Source organism: Neovison vison, chromosome 12 (genome assembly GCF_020171115.1).
Source record: "Neovison vison isolate M4711 chromosome 12, ASM_NN_V1, whole genome shotgun sequence".
NCBI classification, from domain to species: Eukaryota; Metazoa; Chordata; class Mammalia; order Carnivora; family Mustelidae; genus Neogale; species Neogale vison.
In genome coordinates, this window is record NC_058102.1 from 87043905 (window position 1) to 87060652 (window position 16748).

Sequence of the window (16748 nt, forward strand, 5' to 3'; positions counted from 1 at the left end):
CCTACAAGTCTGAGTTAGCAGGACCCAGTTGTTCTCCACTCCTCTCCCAGCACAAAAGCCCGGCTGTATGGCACGAGCCAGTGGGTCTGGCCCATTAATGAGCACTTAGAGGCCGACGGGGCGCAGGCTCCTCCCCGGCATCTGTCCAATGAGTGGACTCCAACTCAGATACCACCCAAAGGACTCACGCATCCCAGCAACCGCACCAATCTCCCAGGCCTCCCACCCCCAGGCCCCCGGCTTCCTCGGCAGGCTTGGCCCTCCCTCCCCACGCGCCAGCCTGCCGGCCGGCGCTCCTATCTTCTAGGCCTCCAGCTCGCGGCTCACGCAGGCGGCCCATGCCAGCCGCCATCTTGACCACTAGGAGTTCCCAAATGGGGCTGGGGCTTCTGAGCGCCGCACTGCTGTTTGTGGGGAGCGCTCTCCCCGACTCGGGACTCCACTCACTCCCCCGAAGGACTGGGCGCAGCTCTTGGCGGGAGCAGGCCGGTGCCCCTGGGTGGCGGGAGGCCGCGCAAGGAGGGCGGAAGGCGCTCCAGGCCCCGAAGGAAGCGGGGGCCGCAGAGGGTAGTATCCGTTCATTCCCCTCTTTGAACAGCCTCCTGTGCGTGCTCCCCGCTTCTGTAGTTTGTGAATTTGGCTCCCTCCTTTTCTGCTTGCCCAGCTGCCTTTAAAATGTACAGACCTACGCAGTCTGGTTAATTATGACAGTGTAGTAGTCATCGTAGCAAAAATGCCATACACTTGTAGACTGCTGCAGTTTATGCTCAAAACATTCTGAGGTTTGTCAGTCCCACTTTAAAGGTTAGGAATTCAAAGTTGAAAAGGCTGGTGGGTGACCTTGTCCTACTACACTTGAGAAAAATTCACCCAACAAGTCAAATAGCAAATATTAGAAGTTGCTTCACCAGTCCCAGGCTCTTTAATTGCCATTTTGTCCCGGAAGCAACGTGATACCTGGTCGGAGAAACTTATCTTCTTTTTAGATTTTGGGGAAATAGTTTTAATGAACTGTGTTGATTTAATGCCTTTCTATTTGTAGTGATCATTTAAGGCATATTTGTCTTAACACTCCAAGTTTCTTTTTTTCCTCAAAATATGGGAATGCCTTAGGTATCCAGATTGCTTTATCTGTTTTTTGAATAGGGATCTAAAAGATTCTGTTAGTATGTTAAGATTAGGAATACATATCATCAGATGTTCATAACAAATAATATATGATTTTTATTTTTAGATTGTGGGACAGCACCGCTTGCAGATGTATTGGAAGGGTCCAGGATAGTAGGGGGCACAGCAGCTCGAACTGGCGCGTGGCCATGGGTAGTTAGCCTGCAGATTCAATCAGGCAAAATTCTTGCTCATATATGTGGGGGAAGCTTAGTGAAAAGTAAGTGGGTCCTCACAGCTGCCCACTGCACTAAGGACACTAGGTATGTATTCGGAGCACAACTCCTCTATTTTATTCTCTTGGGGGATACTTTGTAGTAGTAGAGGACCATTTGATTTCGGCCATGTTCAGTTAAGCTGTGTGATTACAAGTAGCCATAATGCTTTACACTAGTACACTGTTTGTTGAAATGAATCCTATAAATCAGAGGTTTATGCTTTCTATAAAATAGTAAAATAGTAAAAATGTTAAGGACTCTGTCACAGTGACTCAGCTCTGCCACTATGGGACCAAAGTGGCCAGAGACAATACAATAACAAAATTGAATAAGTGTGCTGTGATCCAATACAACTTTATTAATGAACACTGAAATTTGAATAAAATAGTATTTTGTTTTTGTTTTTGTTTTCCAGCTGTCTAAGAGTATAAAAAATATTTCTTTTCCCCTCATGGACTATTAAAAAATAGGAGACAGTCAGATTTGGCCTATGGGAATTTGTCAGACTGTGCTTTAAATAATGACAATTGTCTTTAGCTTTTAAAATTATTATGTGATAACCATGAGTTTTTGTTTCTCACCCTTGGATCATAGATTTTTTTTTTATGATTTTATTTATTTGAGAGAGAGCACACACACATGCGCCCATGAATGGGGGAGGAGCAGAGAGAGAGGCAGGCAGACTCCCCACTGAGCAGGGAGCTAGACACAGGGCTTGATCCCAGGATCCCAAGATCATGACCTGAGCTGAAGGCAGCCACTTTAACTGACTGAGCCACCAGGTGCCCCTGTATACTACATTTTTCAAACATACATTTCAGTTCTATAAACTTACCTTCTGAGGAATAGAGGCAGAAAAATAATAAGATACTAAGGTATAAATTAAGGGTACAGAAAGAGATCTAGAAGAAGAGTTTCAGAGTTTGGAATTGATTCTCTTCTTTCAGGGGTGTTTTACAATGCTTGTACAGTATGCTATTATTTATTTATTTATTTTAGGTGGAGTCCCTACCCAGCATGGGGCTTGAACTCATGACCCCAAGATCAAGAGTCCTATGCTCCACTGACTGAGCCAGCCAGACACCCTTAAAATGCTATCTTTATTTTAAGATTTTTTTTTTATTTATTTGAGAGAAAGCAAAGGTAGAAGCAGGCTGCCCGCTGAGCAAGGAACCCAATGTGGGACTTGATACTGGAACCCTGGGATCATGACCTGAGCCAAAGGTAGATGCTTAATTGACTGAGCCTCCCAGACATCCCAGATTTAGACATTCTCATGTACCTTGCTCATGGATGGAGAGCAACAAAATCAAGGATCAACTCCAGGTTTGCCAGAATGAAAACCCACACACATAACCATAACTATCCCATATAGCTCTCTATTTGAGACATCTCTTGTGATGATGGATTGCTACCTTGGGAAGAATATAATTTCATTTTTGGACAGCTTTAATTCTTAGGAAGTTTTTCTTATGTTGAAGTAAGTGTCTTGTTTTTTTTAAAAATCTGCTTTCTGAAGCCATATATATTTAACCCAAATCCTCCTCCAAGCATTTGAAGATACTGTCATATTCCACTTAACAATTCTCAAGACTAAATCTTATTGATGTTTTTACTCCTTTATTCAACATTGACTGAATATATGTTATATGCTAGGGACTGGTCTAGCTGTTCAGGCGATAGACATTACTGAGGCATATTCTCTACTTTTCAGAGGACTAACTTTGCTACATTCCGTTCCAGTCCCCCTCATTTCCTAAACATTGCACCATCAACTATCCCTTTTTCCTTCTTAGAACAAGCATTTATCAAAGACTTGCTCTGAGATTAGGTACTAAGGATGTTATGTATAATTCTGTGTTTAAAAAAAAAAAAGCCCTGGAGAGCCTGGGGGGCTCAGTCAGTTAAGTGTCTGCCTTGGGCTCAAGTCATGATTCCAGGGTCCCGAGTCGGGCTCCCTGCTCAGCAGTGAGTCTGCTTCTCCCTCTCCTTTTCCCCTCCACCTGCTTGTGCTCGCTCTCAAATAAAATCAAAATCTTAAAAAAAAAAAAAAAAAGCCCTCCCAGTAACTCTGAGATATCAGAGTTATCATTTCTGTTTTACACTTGAGGAGTCCAGAGGTGAGGGAGATGTGGTAACTTGCCCACGCTCACACTGCTGTTAAATAACAGCCCCCCAACCCAAAGGTTCTTCAACCTGTGCTGTAGCATTATACCTGTCTCTAGTACTTTTCAGTCTTCTCCATGGTTTCTTCCCTACAACCCTCAAGCATGTTTAGGTCACTCCATCATTATTTTAAAAACCCAAGCAACCTATCGACGAACCCTTCTCTTCTATTTGAGAGACTCCCTTTTGCTTCATCTGCACTGACTTATAAAATGCCAATTGCAGTCTTATTTCTGTGCTCTGAACACACTATTAGAGATCCCCCTCCATGCCAAATCCAATGACCTCTTCTCAGTCCCCATCCTATTTGATCTTCATAATGTGGCAAAGCTGACCACTAGAAGTTCTCCTGGAAACTATCTCTTTTCTTGATTTCTAAGTCCCCTTTAATTTTCTCCTTTTCCTTGATGAATCTTTGTCATCATCTAAATGGCAACATTTCCACTCTTATCCTCTTGCCTTATCTGTATGCTCTTCTAGAGATGTCTCATCTACTTCTGTTTCAGCAATCACCATGTGCTGGAAACTCCAAGTCTTTCCAGCTGAGTTATATTTCCAGCTCCCTACGATATATGTTTTTACTGGAGTCACTGTCTGAGTAAGTTGGAAAATGAATAAAATCTCTCCTCCAATCCTGTTCCTTCTCTATTCTTTCAGATAATGGCATCAACAACAGCTCTGTGACCCAGGGAATTTGCTTTCTCTACACAGTATCTCTTAAATTTGTTTCTTCTGTTTCCCAGTGCTCCACACGGATTAGAAAAAATTACACTTCCACTACTTACACTTCCACTACTACTATCATAACTGTCCTAATGAGTGTGAAGTGGTATCTCACTGTGGTTGATTTGCAATTCTATCTTTCCATGTACTTATTGGCTATTTGTATATCTTCTCCGAAGAAGTATCTATTTAGGGGTGCCTGGGTGGCTCAGTGGGTTAAGCCTCTGCCTTCGGCTCAGGTCATGATCTCAGGGTCCTGGGATCGAGCTCTCTGCTTAGCAGGGAGCCTGCTTCCCCGCCCCGCCGCCACCCACCTGCCGCTCTGCCTACTTGTGATCTGTCAAATAAATAAATAAAATCTTTAAAAAAGTAAAAAAAAAAAAAAAGGAAGTATCTATTTAAATCCTTTGCCCATTTTTTTTTAAAGAGTGAGTTTATTTATTCGACAGAGAGAGAGATCACAAGTAGGCAGAGAGGAGAGGCAGGCAGAGAGAGGTGGGGGAAATGGCTCCCTGGGATCATGACCTGAGCCGAAGGCAGAGGCTTTAACCCACTGAGCCACCCAGGCGCCCCTCCTTTGCCCATTTTAATTGGGATTTTTGTTGAGATGTAAGAGTGCTTTTTTATATTCTTCCTATCAATCCCTTGTCAAATATATAATCTGAAAAGTTTTTCTCTCATTCTGTGGGTTGTCTTTTTACTCTCTTGGAAAATGTCCTTTTTTTTTTTTAAAGATTTTATTTATTTTTTTAACACAGAGAGAGAGAGATCACAAGTTGGCAGAGAGGCAGGCAGGGAGAGAGGGGAGAGAAAGCAGGCTCCCTGCTGAGCAGAGAGCCTGATGCGGGGCTCGATGCCAGGACCCCGGAATCATGACCTGAGCTGAAGGCAGAAGTTTAACCCACTGAGCCACCCAGGCGCCCCTGGAAAATGTCCTTTGACACACAAAAGTTTTACTTTTGAAGAAGTTCCATTTATTTATTTGATTTTTTGGGTTACCTGTGTTTTGGGTGTTATATCTAAGAAATCATTGCCAAATCCAATATCATGAAGGCTTTTTCCAGTGGTGTTTTTTTTTTTTTTTTTTAAGATTTTATTTATTTATTTGTCAGAGAGAGCACAAGCAGGGAGAAGCAGGATGCCTGCTGAGCAAGGACCTCCCCCGACACTGAGTCAAAGGCAGATGTTTAAACAACTGAGCCACTGAGGAGTCCCTTGTTTTACTTTTATATTTAGGCCTTTACCTATTTTGAGTTAATTTTTGCATATGGTATAAGGCCAGTGTTCAACTTCATTCTTTTGCATGTACATATACAATTTTGCCAGCACGATTTGTTGAAAAAGCCTGTCCTTTCCCCACTGAATTGTCTCAACACTTTTGTTGAAAATCACTTGAGCCCATATGCAAGGCTGTATTTCTGGGCTCTCTACCCTTTTTCACTGGGCTGTGTATATATCTGCCAGTACTATACTGTTTGGATTACTGTAACTTTGCTATAGTTTTGAAGTCTGAAAATGTGAGTCCTCCAACTGCATTCTTCTTTTTCAAGATTATTTTGGCTATTTGGGTCCCTTGACATTCTGTATGAATTTAAGATGGTTCTTTCTATTTCTTCAAAAAATATCGAGATTTTTATAGGGATTGCATTGAATCTGTAGTGCTCCTTGGATAGTATTGTCATCTTAATAATGTTAAGCCTTCCAATCCATGAACATGGGATGTCTTTCCATTTATTCAGGTCTTTTTTTTTTTTTTTAAGATTTTATTTATTTATTTGTCAGAGACAGAGGGAGAGAGAACGAGCGAGCACAGGCAGACAGAGAGGCAGGCAGAGGCAGAGGGAGAAGCAGGCTCCCTGCCGAGCAAGGAGCCCGATGTGGGACTCAATCCCAGGACCCTGGGATCATGACCTGAGCTCCTGAGCTGAAGGCAGCCCCTTAACCAACTGAGCCACCCAGGCATCCCAATTCAGGTCTTCTTTAATTACAGCAATGTTTTGCAGTGTTTAGTGTACACAGCCTGTTTTTGAATCTTATGGTCTGATATAAATTGAAGTGAATAAGGAATGTAAGTTGAATAAGTTTGTATATGTGCTGCCGAAGCCAGCACAAGTTGAATAAGTTTGGAAAAGAAAACAATGATTATTTCAAATTAGCTTAAAGTAGTGATTTCTTTTTATACAAAATAGAACTAGGGCTTTAAATTTTTTTGGTAAACTTTCTAGAGGTCGCCTAAACCATTTTTAAGATAGCTAAATATCTACAGTGCAATTTGGAGTGCCTAAGTGGCTCAGTCAGTTGAGCTTCCAACTCTTGGTTTTGGCTCAGGTCATGATCTCAGGGTCCTGGGATCGAATCCTGAGTTGGACTCTGTGCTCAGCAAAGAGTCTGCTAGTGATTCTCTCTCTCCCTCTTCCCCTGCCCCTCCCCCAGCTCTGTCTCTCAGATAAATAAAATCTTAAAACAAAATACAATGCAACTTTTATAGACTATTGGTACATGCTGCCAAGATACCTGTTTATACATTCCACATGAATAAGTATTCCTTTGTTTTTATGACTGTTGTTTGTCCTGAGCGTTATCAGACACACACACACACACACTCATAAACTTTGCCAATTTGAAGGATGAAAAGGAATTTCAGCATCTATAAACAATGTATAAAGTAAAAAAGTCCTCCTTCCCAATCCACTTCCAAATGTAACAACTATTAAATGCTTAAGGTTTTAATTGTTGATTTTGACTTGCAAAAGATTTTTCAGTTTGGTTTTTTACTTGTTCTTTATTTTGTTTTGTTTTGTTAAGATTGTCATGACCCATTAGTTGCTTCCTGTTTTATATCAGTGCTATCATTGTTATGTATTCATCTACATTTTATTTCTGGTTTAATTTTTATAATTCTCATGCTAATTTATATCCAAATGTTTCATTCTAAAACTTCAAAATTTACAAAAGTAAAGGGAATAGTTTCATGAACTCCCATAAGCCTATCACCCAGCTTCAAGTTATCAACACATCCCTGAACTTATTTCATCTTTATCCTCACCAACCCCTTCCTTCAATTATTTTGAAGCAACTCTCAGACATACCACCTTATGTATTTCTAAAAGAAGACAAAGACTTTTATATTAAAAAAATTTCTTATATTTAAACATTTAATCAATATCAAGTTTATTTTACTGTTTACTGTTTTTCAGAGATTTAATTTTATTTCACTTTTCAAACTAGTTAGTTAGCTAGGTGTCCCAATACCATTTATCAAGTCATTCATTCTTTGTCCACAAGTAAGAGGTGCTACCTCGGGGCGCCTGGGTGGCTCAGTAGGTTAAAGCCTCTGCCTTCGGCTCAGGTCACGCTCCCAGGGTCCTGGGATTGAGCCCTGCATCAGGCTCTCTGCTCAGCAGAGAGCCTGTTTCCCCCTCTCTCTCTGCCTGTCTCTCTGCCTACTTGTGATCTCTGTCTGTCAAATAAATAAATAAAATCTTAAAAAAAAAAAGAGGTGCTACCTTAATCATATATTAAAATGTCATATACTCAAACCTGGGGACCCTCTGTTCTACTGATCTTTTTCTCCTTTCCTACATCATGATATATTGGTTTTTATTTGGTGTGACCTCATGTACATGAAAGTAGGATTCTATTCTAATCTAACATGAGAAAAACGAAAAACTAGGAGATGGAGAATATTTACCTTGTTAAATAACATGTTTATAATAACATTTATTCTCTTTCAGAGATCCTTTAATGTGGAGAGCTGTGATTGGAACTAATAATATAAAAGGGCATCATCATCCACACTCCAAGAAGATAAAAGTTAAAGCAATCATTATCCATCCAGACTTCAATTTGGAAAATTACGTAAATGATATTGCACTATTTCACTTAAAAAAAGCAGTGAAATATACTGAGTATATTCAGCCTATTTGTCTGCCTTTTGATGTTTTCCAAAAACTGGACCAAAACACAAAGTGTTTTATAAGTGGCTGGGGAAGAACAGAAGAAGAAGGTAATTACAGTCTGAATTTTATTTATACATTTTTTTCCTGGTTATTGGAGAGGGTGAACCCTTTTGTATATTCATCTCTTTATATCATGAGTTTGAGCATGGTCTTTATAAACCATTGAAAAGGAAATGAGTTTGAGCATTGGTCTTTATAAACCATTGAAAAGGAAATGTCTTCTTTGCCTGTATTTTTTTTCTTCCTTGTAGGAAAGAGAAAGTTATCTTCCAAAAACAGAAATAGAGACTTTCTCCAGTTATGCTTGCTAACATATTTGTGCCTTTTACCATTCTCAGAAAGAATGATGATTCTAAGTGTTTTCGTAGGTTTCTGAGACTCATAGATGATAGAACCAGCTCTGTAAGAGGACTGCTTATCATAAATAATAAGCTTCTGGCTGTCAGAAATCAAATTTAGTGTCCTTTTAATTTAATACCCTGTTTAATATCAAACAGGTTAAGTGCCCTATATTTTCTTTAGTGCACAAATGAGCATTAATTATTGACTGGTTGAACTACTATGAACTATGAACAAATAAATGTAGAAAATAGTCTCTGCCTTTGGTTCTAAAAATAGTTACAATTTGGGAGCATTTGCCATGCTTTAGGCCTTTTTCTAAATATATTATTTTATCTTATCTTCAAAATATTCTTGTTAGGAAGTTAATGTCATTATTCCCATTTAACAGACCAGGAGTTGTGGATCTGAGCGGATGAGAAGCTAGGGCACAAAACAAGGTTTTCCTTATTCTACAGCCTGAATAGCTAAGTACTGTATTAAGTACCAACTGTTCTTGATGGAATCAAAGTCTAGTTAGCATATGAGTTCAAGTGCTGAGACTCTTTTTTCTATTCCCTATGGAAATTAACCATTTAAATATGTGTAGAGGTGTGCCTGGGTGGCTCAGTTGATTGGGCATCTGACTCCTGATTTTGGTTTGGGGCATGATCTCAGGTCTCTGGGATGGAGCCCCACATCAGTCTTCCCACTGAGTGGGAAGTCTGTTTGGGATTCTCTCTCCCCCCACCTCCCTCTGACACTCCCTCTTCTCTCTCTATAATGGATCAATAAATCTTTAAAAAATATATGTGTAGATTAGAAACACCTGGCTGGCTCAGTCCAAAGAGCATGCAACTCTTGATCTTGGAGTTGTGAATTCGAGACCTATGTTAGGTATAGGTATTACATACATACATACATACATACATAAACTTAAAAAAAAAAACCCCTCAGTGCTCGCTTTGGCAGCACATATACTAAAAAAAAAAACCCTCAACTTTAAAATAGTTAAATAAGTTTAGATTATTTAGATATGATACAGATAAATGTATGAAAGATCTTTGAAGAACTATTTTTATTTTTTCCTCTGTGAATGCTGTTTAAACAAGTTAAGAAAGCAACACGTGTAGGGAAAAGACTATGGCTTTAGAATCATAGACGTAAGCCTGAATCTCAGCCCTGCCATGTACTAGCTGAATGACCATGGGCAAATTATTGACTCTTTAACAACAGTTAGAACAACAGTGATCCAAGTAGCTTCCATTAATTCAGGGCTAGGTACTTAATAAAATGCTAAGCGCCTTAATGCATTTCTCATTTAATGCCCTCAATAACACTATGAGAAGTACTATGACATGGATAAATAAACAGATTTAAAGAGGTTAAATGAGGGATGCCTAGGTAGCTCAGTTGGTTAAGCATCTGCCTTTGGCTCAGGGCATGATGTCAGGGTCCTGGTATCAAGTCTCATATTGGGAACTTTGCTCAGCAGGGAGCCTGCTTCTCCCTCTCCTCGATGCTCCCCCTGTTTGTGCTCACACACACACGGTCTCTCTCTGACAAGTAAATAAAATCTTAATAAATAAACAAATGAATAAATAAAATAAAATAAAGGGGCGCCTGGGTGGCTCAGTGGGTTAAGCCGCTGCCTTCGGCTCAGGTCATGATCTCAGGGTCCTGGGATCGAGTCCCGCGTCGGGCTCTCTGCTAGGCAGGGAGCCAGCTTCCCTCTCTCTCTCTCTGCCTGCCTCTCCATCTACTTGTGATTTCTGTCAAATAAATAAATAAAATCTTAAAAAAAAATTTAAATAAAATAAAATAAAGAAGTTAAGCAAGCTGCCCAAAGTTACATAGCTAAGTGAGGAGTAAAAATTCAATCCCAGGTTGGTCTGCCTCAAAACTCTTGCTTCCACTATATTATACCATCTTTCACACGGTCATACATTGTCATGATCTGTAAGAGGAGAGCAATAACACCTGTCAGAGAGCTGTTTTAAGGACTGAGTTGGCTCTCCAGCAACACGGTCAATTACATGCACACACCAACCTTCCCAGTGAAAACTATTTTAATTTTTTAAAGATTTTATTTGTCAGAGAACGCATTCAAGCAGTGAGAGCAGCAGGCAGAGGGAGAAACGAGCTCCCTGCCGAGCAAGGAGCCCAATGCAGAACTGGATTCCAGGACCCTGGGATCAGGACCTGAGCTGAAGGCAGACGCTTAACCGACTGAGCCACCCAGGCGTCCCCCTTTGAAAACTATTAACGGAGAAAATACACAGGTCAAGGACTGAATGTGAAGAGGGGAACTTAGGTAACTGAAGCAGTGAAGTTGGCTTTTATCTTGAGGGTATTTGCCAGTAGTAACACTGAATATGAATTTCTGTGGTCTCATGGGGCCTGAGAGTGTTGAAGAACAAAGCCACTCAAGTGTGTGAGGGGAGATTCTCATCAAGCTGGAGCCAGAGGGCTACACTCCAAGAATCAGTCAGACTCATGACCCAATGTCTAGTTCATCTATACATAGTTCGCTTTAAATACGATACAGGCAGGTTGAAAATAAAAGGATGGGAAAAGATATATCACGGCAACATTAATCAAAAGAAAACTGGAATAGAAAAAAAAAGAAAAAGCTAAGAATGGCTTCATTAACATCAGATAAAGTAGATTTAAGAGCAAATAAAACTACTAGGGACAACGAGGAACATAACAATGTTATAAAGGTAAATCCACAAAAGAGGCATAGAAATCTTAAATGTGTATGCACCAAACACCAGAGATATCATTCCCTCCTTCCTTCCTTCCTTCTGAGAGAGAGAGAGAGAGAGAGAGAGAGAGAGAGAATCCCAAGCAGGCTTCAAGCTGAGCACCAAGCCTGACATGGGGCTCAGTTCCAGGACTCTGAGATCATGACCGGAGCCGAAGCCAAGAGTAGGTCGCTTAACCAACTGTGCTCTGCAGGCACCCCCAGAGATACAATTCTTAAAAACACACACACGGGGTCACCTGGGTGGCTCAGTGGGTTAAAGCCCCTGCCTTTGCTTGGGTCATGATCCCAGGGTCCTGGGACAGAGCCCCACATCGGGCTCTCTGCTCAGCAGGGAGCCTGCTTCCCTTCCTGTCTCTCTGCTGCCTCTCTGCCTACTTGTGATCTCTGTCTGTCAAATAAATAAATAAAATCCTTAAAAACAAACAAACAAAAAACACACACGTGTACATACATTTATGATATGACCCGGCAATCACACTCCTGGGCATTTATCCCAGAGAAATGAAAACGTATTTCCACACAAAAACCTGGTCACAAATTTTCACAAAAGCTTTATTGGTAGTATCCCCAAACTGGGAAAAAGTAAATGTACTTAATTAGGGGAATGATTAAATAAATTGTTGTATATCCTTAATTGGGAATAATATTAAATAATTAACAGGAATTAGCTATTGATATGTCCATCAACTTAGATGGCATTATGCTAGGTGAAAACAAAAGCCATTTTTAAAAGACACATTCTATATGATTCCATTTATATACCATTCCTAAAATGACAAAATTATAGAGATGGAGAACTAATTACTGGTTGCTAGGTGTAAGAAGGCTAGGTAGCCTAAAGGAGATCTTTGTGATGGTGAAATAGTTCCATATCTTAATTGTGGAGGTAATGGTAAGAATTAACACATACAATTAAGTGGCGTGGAATGACACACATTGTACCAATGTCAGTTACACAGATGCAACCATTTCAGGAAGCAGGATAAAGAGCACCCTGGACCTCACTGTACTACTTTTGCAACTTCCTGTGACTCTAATTATTATGAAATAAAGTTTTTTTTTAAGAACAAGATAAAACCAAAGCATCCTCAACCTCCACCCCCACCCCCAGGATTTCTAGGAAAACTGCTTCATTAAAGGGAAAAAGGTAGGAATTTTCCCAGAAAACATGTAATTGCAAATACCACTCTCATGGAGTTGCTGCCCCAAATCACTCTGAATAGAAAGACTCAGGCTTAGGATTTAGGTTAATTAGGTCATAGACTGTTAAGGTCTCTAGATGGCTGAGAGAATCAAATGCACATCGTTTGTATAGAAACTGAATTTCATCTAAGACCTCAAAAGAATTTCACCTGATAAAGTTTAAATCAAAATGGATTATAATTTTGGGCGCCTGGGTGGCTCAGTGGGTTAAAGCCTCTGCCGTCAGCTTGGGTCATGACCCCAGGGTCCTGGTTTCGAGTCCCACATCGGGCTCTCTGCTCAGCGGGGAGTCTGCTTCCCTTCCTGTCTCTCTGCCTGCCTCTCTGCCTACTTGTGATCTATCTGTCAAATAAATAAATAAAATCTTTTAAAAAAATGGATTATAATTTTAAAAATCACTAAACACCAAAGCAAATAAGGTATTATGAGTAAGAGTCAGCAGGAACAATAGACATCAAAAGAAGACCTGCAAAAATGTCAGATAATGGGATCAAATAATAAAAAGGTGTTTAATATACTACAAAAAAATAAAAGATGTACTTAAAAATATGTATAAAAAGGAGCTATGAAAAAGAACCAAACAGGGGCACCTGGGTGGCTCAGTGGGTTAAAGCCTCTGCCTTTGGTTCAGGTCATGGTCTCAGGGTCCTGGGATCGAGCCCCACATCATGCTCTCTGCTCAGTGGGGAGCCTGCTTCCCCCTACCTCTCTCTCTCTCTCTGCCTGCCTCTCTGCCTATTGTGATCTCTGTCTGTGAAATAAATAAATAAAATCTAAAAAAAAAGAAAAAGAAAAAAGAAAAAGAACCAAACAATGATAATAATTTAAAAATATAATAATTTAGGGGCACCTGGTTGGCTCAGTCAGTTAAGTGTCTGACTCTTGATTTCAGCTCAGGTCATGATCTCAAGGTTGTGAGATCGTGCCCCACGTCAGGGTCTGCACTGGGTGTGGAGCCTCCTTAAGATTCTCTCTCTCCCGTTGCCCCTCCCCCTCAGCTCATGTGTGTGCTCTCCCTCGCTCTCTCTAAAAAATAAAAATTTAATAAAAAATACAATAATTTAAATAAACTCAATGGACTAAATTAGTACCAGGTCTGAAAATACTTAGGATTCCCACAGATTAAAATCAACCAAATAGGGGCACCTGGGTGGCTCAGTGGGTTAGGCCTCTGCCTTCAGCTCAGGTCATGATCTCAGGGTCCTGGGATCGAGCCCCGCATCGGGCTCTCTGCTCAGCAGGGAGCCTGCTTCTGCCTCTCTGCCTACTTGTGATCTCTGTCTGTCAAATAAATAAATAAATCTTTAAAAAAAAAATCAACCAAATATCCACTTACAATCAAAGATCACCAAAACACATTAGGAGAAAAGCCATAATAATGAAAGTCAACAGAAATAAAACACCAGTTCCCCCAAGAATTTCAGATATTAATATTTTAGGTGTAGAATACAAAATAAGCATATGTAAATTGTTTGAAGAAATTAAAAAACAGAATTAGAAATAAGCAATAGACTATCTAGAATGACCAGGCAGATTTAAAAGAGAACCAGGAGTGCCTGTGTGGCTCATGGGTAAGTCTGATTTCAGCTCAGGTCATGATCTCAGGGTTGTGAGATCCAGCCCTGTGTTGGGACCCATGTTGGGTATGGAGCCTACTTGGGATTCTCTCTCTCCCTCTCCTTCTGGCCCTCCCCCATCTCTAAAAAAAAGAGAGAGAGAGAGTGAGAGAGAACCAAATAGGATCTTTAAAAATGAAAAAAATGTAACTGCTAAAGTTTGTAACTCACTGAAGGAGTTAAGCATATTAGACTCAGCTCTAGAGAAAATATGTGATCCAGCAGATATATCTGAAGAAACTGCCTAGACTGTGGCACAGAGAAAAAAGAAGAGATTATGACAGAAAGTAAGATATAAGATAAATGGGATAAGAAAGTCAAATATACATCTAATGAGAGTGCAAGAATGAACAAATGAAGAGAATAGAGGAGAGGCAATATTCAATGGGTCTGGGCTGAAATTTTTCTGTAACTGATGGAAAACATGAATCCAGATATCCATGAGTAAAATGGATATTCCAATGCAAATGGATATCCAGAACAAAATGTAATTCCTTTTCAAACACTGTAATGAAGTTGTAGGGGGGGGAAAAAACCCAAAGAAGTCTGAATACAGCCAGAAAAAAAAAAGAAAAATCCTTACAAAATAACTACTGGTTGGCTTTCAGAAAACTTCTCAATAGCAATAATGACACTCAAAATACAATGAAATATCAGGGTCAAAGTACTGAGAGAAAATAAATGAACCCACAATGTGTACCCAACTAAGCTATCATTGGAGAATAAAAGGGAACTAAAACTGACTTTACCACCAATAATCTTTCACCAAAGTAAATAAGAAATGTATCAGAAAAAAAAAATGATGCCAAAAGGGAGGTACATAATGCAGAAGCGAGCAAAAAATAGATAGCTATATAGGTAAATATTGTATACAACAGTGGTTCTCAATGAAGGATAATTTTGTCCCCAGGAACACTTGGTACTGTCTGGAGAATATTTTGTTACCACTAGGCAGGGTGTAAGTATGCCACTGGCATATTAGTGGGTAGAAGCCAGGATTACTGCTCATCATCCTTCAACGCATGGGGTAGTTCTCTCACCCTCCACAACAAAGAATTATCTGGCCTACAATGTCAATAGTGCTGAAACTGGGAAACCTTGGAATACAATAAAAATAATGTATAGGGATGACTGGGTGGCTCAGTTGGTTAAGCAGCTGCCTTCGGCTCGGGTCATGATCCCAGCGTCCTGGGATCGAGTCCCACGTCGGGCTCCTTGCTCGGCAGGGAGCCTGCTTCTCCCCCTGCCTCTGTCTGCCTCTCTGTCTGCCTGTGCTCGCTCTCTCTCCCTCTCTCTCTGACAAATAAATAAATAAAATCTTTTAAAAAAAATAATGTATAATTTGGGGGATTTTAAAAAAAGATACTTAAATATTAGGGGGGGAAGCTGTGTTTCAAATGGTGTGATCAGAGTTAAAGTAGTCTCAGATCTGTGTATTATTCAGAAGTGTTAACATACTGATTAACATTAGATTTAAGCAAATAGGGGATATAACTTGGAATAGAATAAGAAACCTAAGGAATAAGAAAATAAAGACAACATCTTAATAAAAAATCAAGAAGGGAGTAATAAGCCTAGGAAAACCAAGAAAAATAGAAAGTATAAAATAAGACAATAGAAACAAGCCCAAATATATCCATAATCATAATAAATGTTAGTGGACCAAACCACTAGTTAAAAGACAGAAAATCGGATTAGGGAGTAGGAAATCCACCTGATCTAAGGGAATACCTAAAATGTAAGGCTATGGAAGGACTGAAGTAAAACAACAGTAAAGAAATATATCAAGTAAATTAAAATGAAAAGAAAGCTAGTATCATTATGCAAATTACAGTCAAAATAGACTTTAAGACAAAAGGAGAAAAAAGATCATTTTTATTTAGAAAAGGTTCAACTCACCAAGAAGATAGAACAATTCTAGACTTCTGAGCCTAATAAACAGGACTCAGATAATATTAAGGAAAAATAGAATTATACAGCAAATATTGTAACTCCTCTATGATAGAACTCTTTTTATTTAACAATATAAAATCTGTTTTTTATCAAACTTAGTAAAGATTTGGAATATTTGAACAACATAATTAGCCAGCTTGATTTAACAGACAAATCAGTATACTCAAAAAATCAGAGGCTTTTATCTTTTCAAGTGTAGGTGGAATCTTTATAAAAAATATAAGCACCTGGGTGGCTTAGTTGGTTAAGCATCCAACCATTGGTTTTCAGCCCAGGTCATCATCCCGTGGGTTACGAGATCAAGTCCTGAGTCCAGCTCCTCGCTCAGCAGGAGTCACTTGAAGATTCTGTCCTTCTGCCCCTCCCCCCACTTGCACAGGCACACACACGCTCTCAAACTAATAAATCAATCTTTAAAAAAACTGACCACTTATTAGGCCATAAAGCAAAACTCCAAGTTCAAAGATAGCTAATGTACAAACTGTGAACTCTGATTATGATAAATTTACAAATAAAAGGAACAGAAATTTTGGCTGTGATGGTATGGGGAGGTTGGCAAATCCTCTTCCCCCAAATAAATATAAATTAGACAAAATCATCAAAAGTGACTACTTTAGGGTCCTGAAAATCAACCAAAGTACACAACAAATTGAGG

General features: G+C 39.7%; 1 protein-coding gene across 1 annotated transcript in view; it reads left to right on the forward strand.

Moving 5' to 3' along the window:
• Positions 1-338: 338 nt before the first annotated feature.
• Positions 339-16748, forward strand: part of TMPRSS12 (transmembrane serine protease 12) — a 28443-nt gene continuing 12033 nt past the window's right edge. Inside the window, exons 1-3 of the mRNA XM_044227651.1 lie at positions 339-567; positions 1235-1430; positions 8009-8280. Coding sequence (XP_044083586.1) covers positions 339-567; positions 1235-1430; positions 8009-8280 — 697 coding nt within the window. The remainder of the gene's footprint in view (positions 568-1234; positions 1431-8008; positions 8281-16748) is intronic.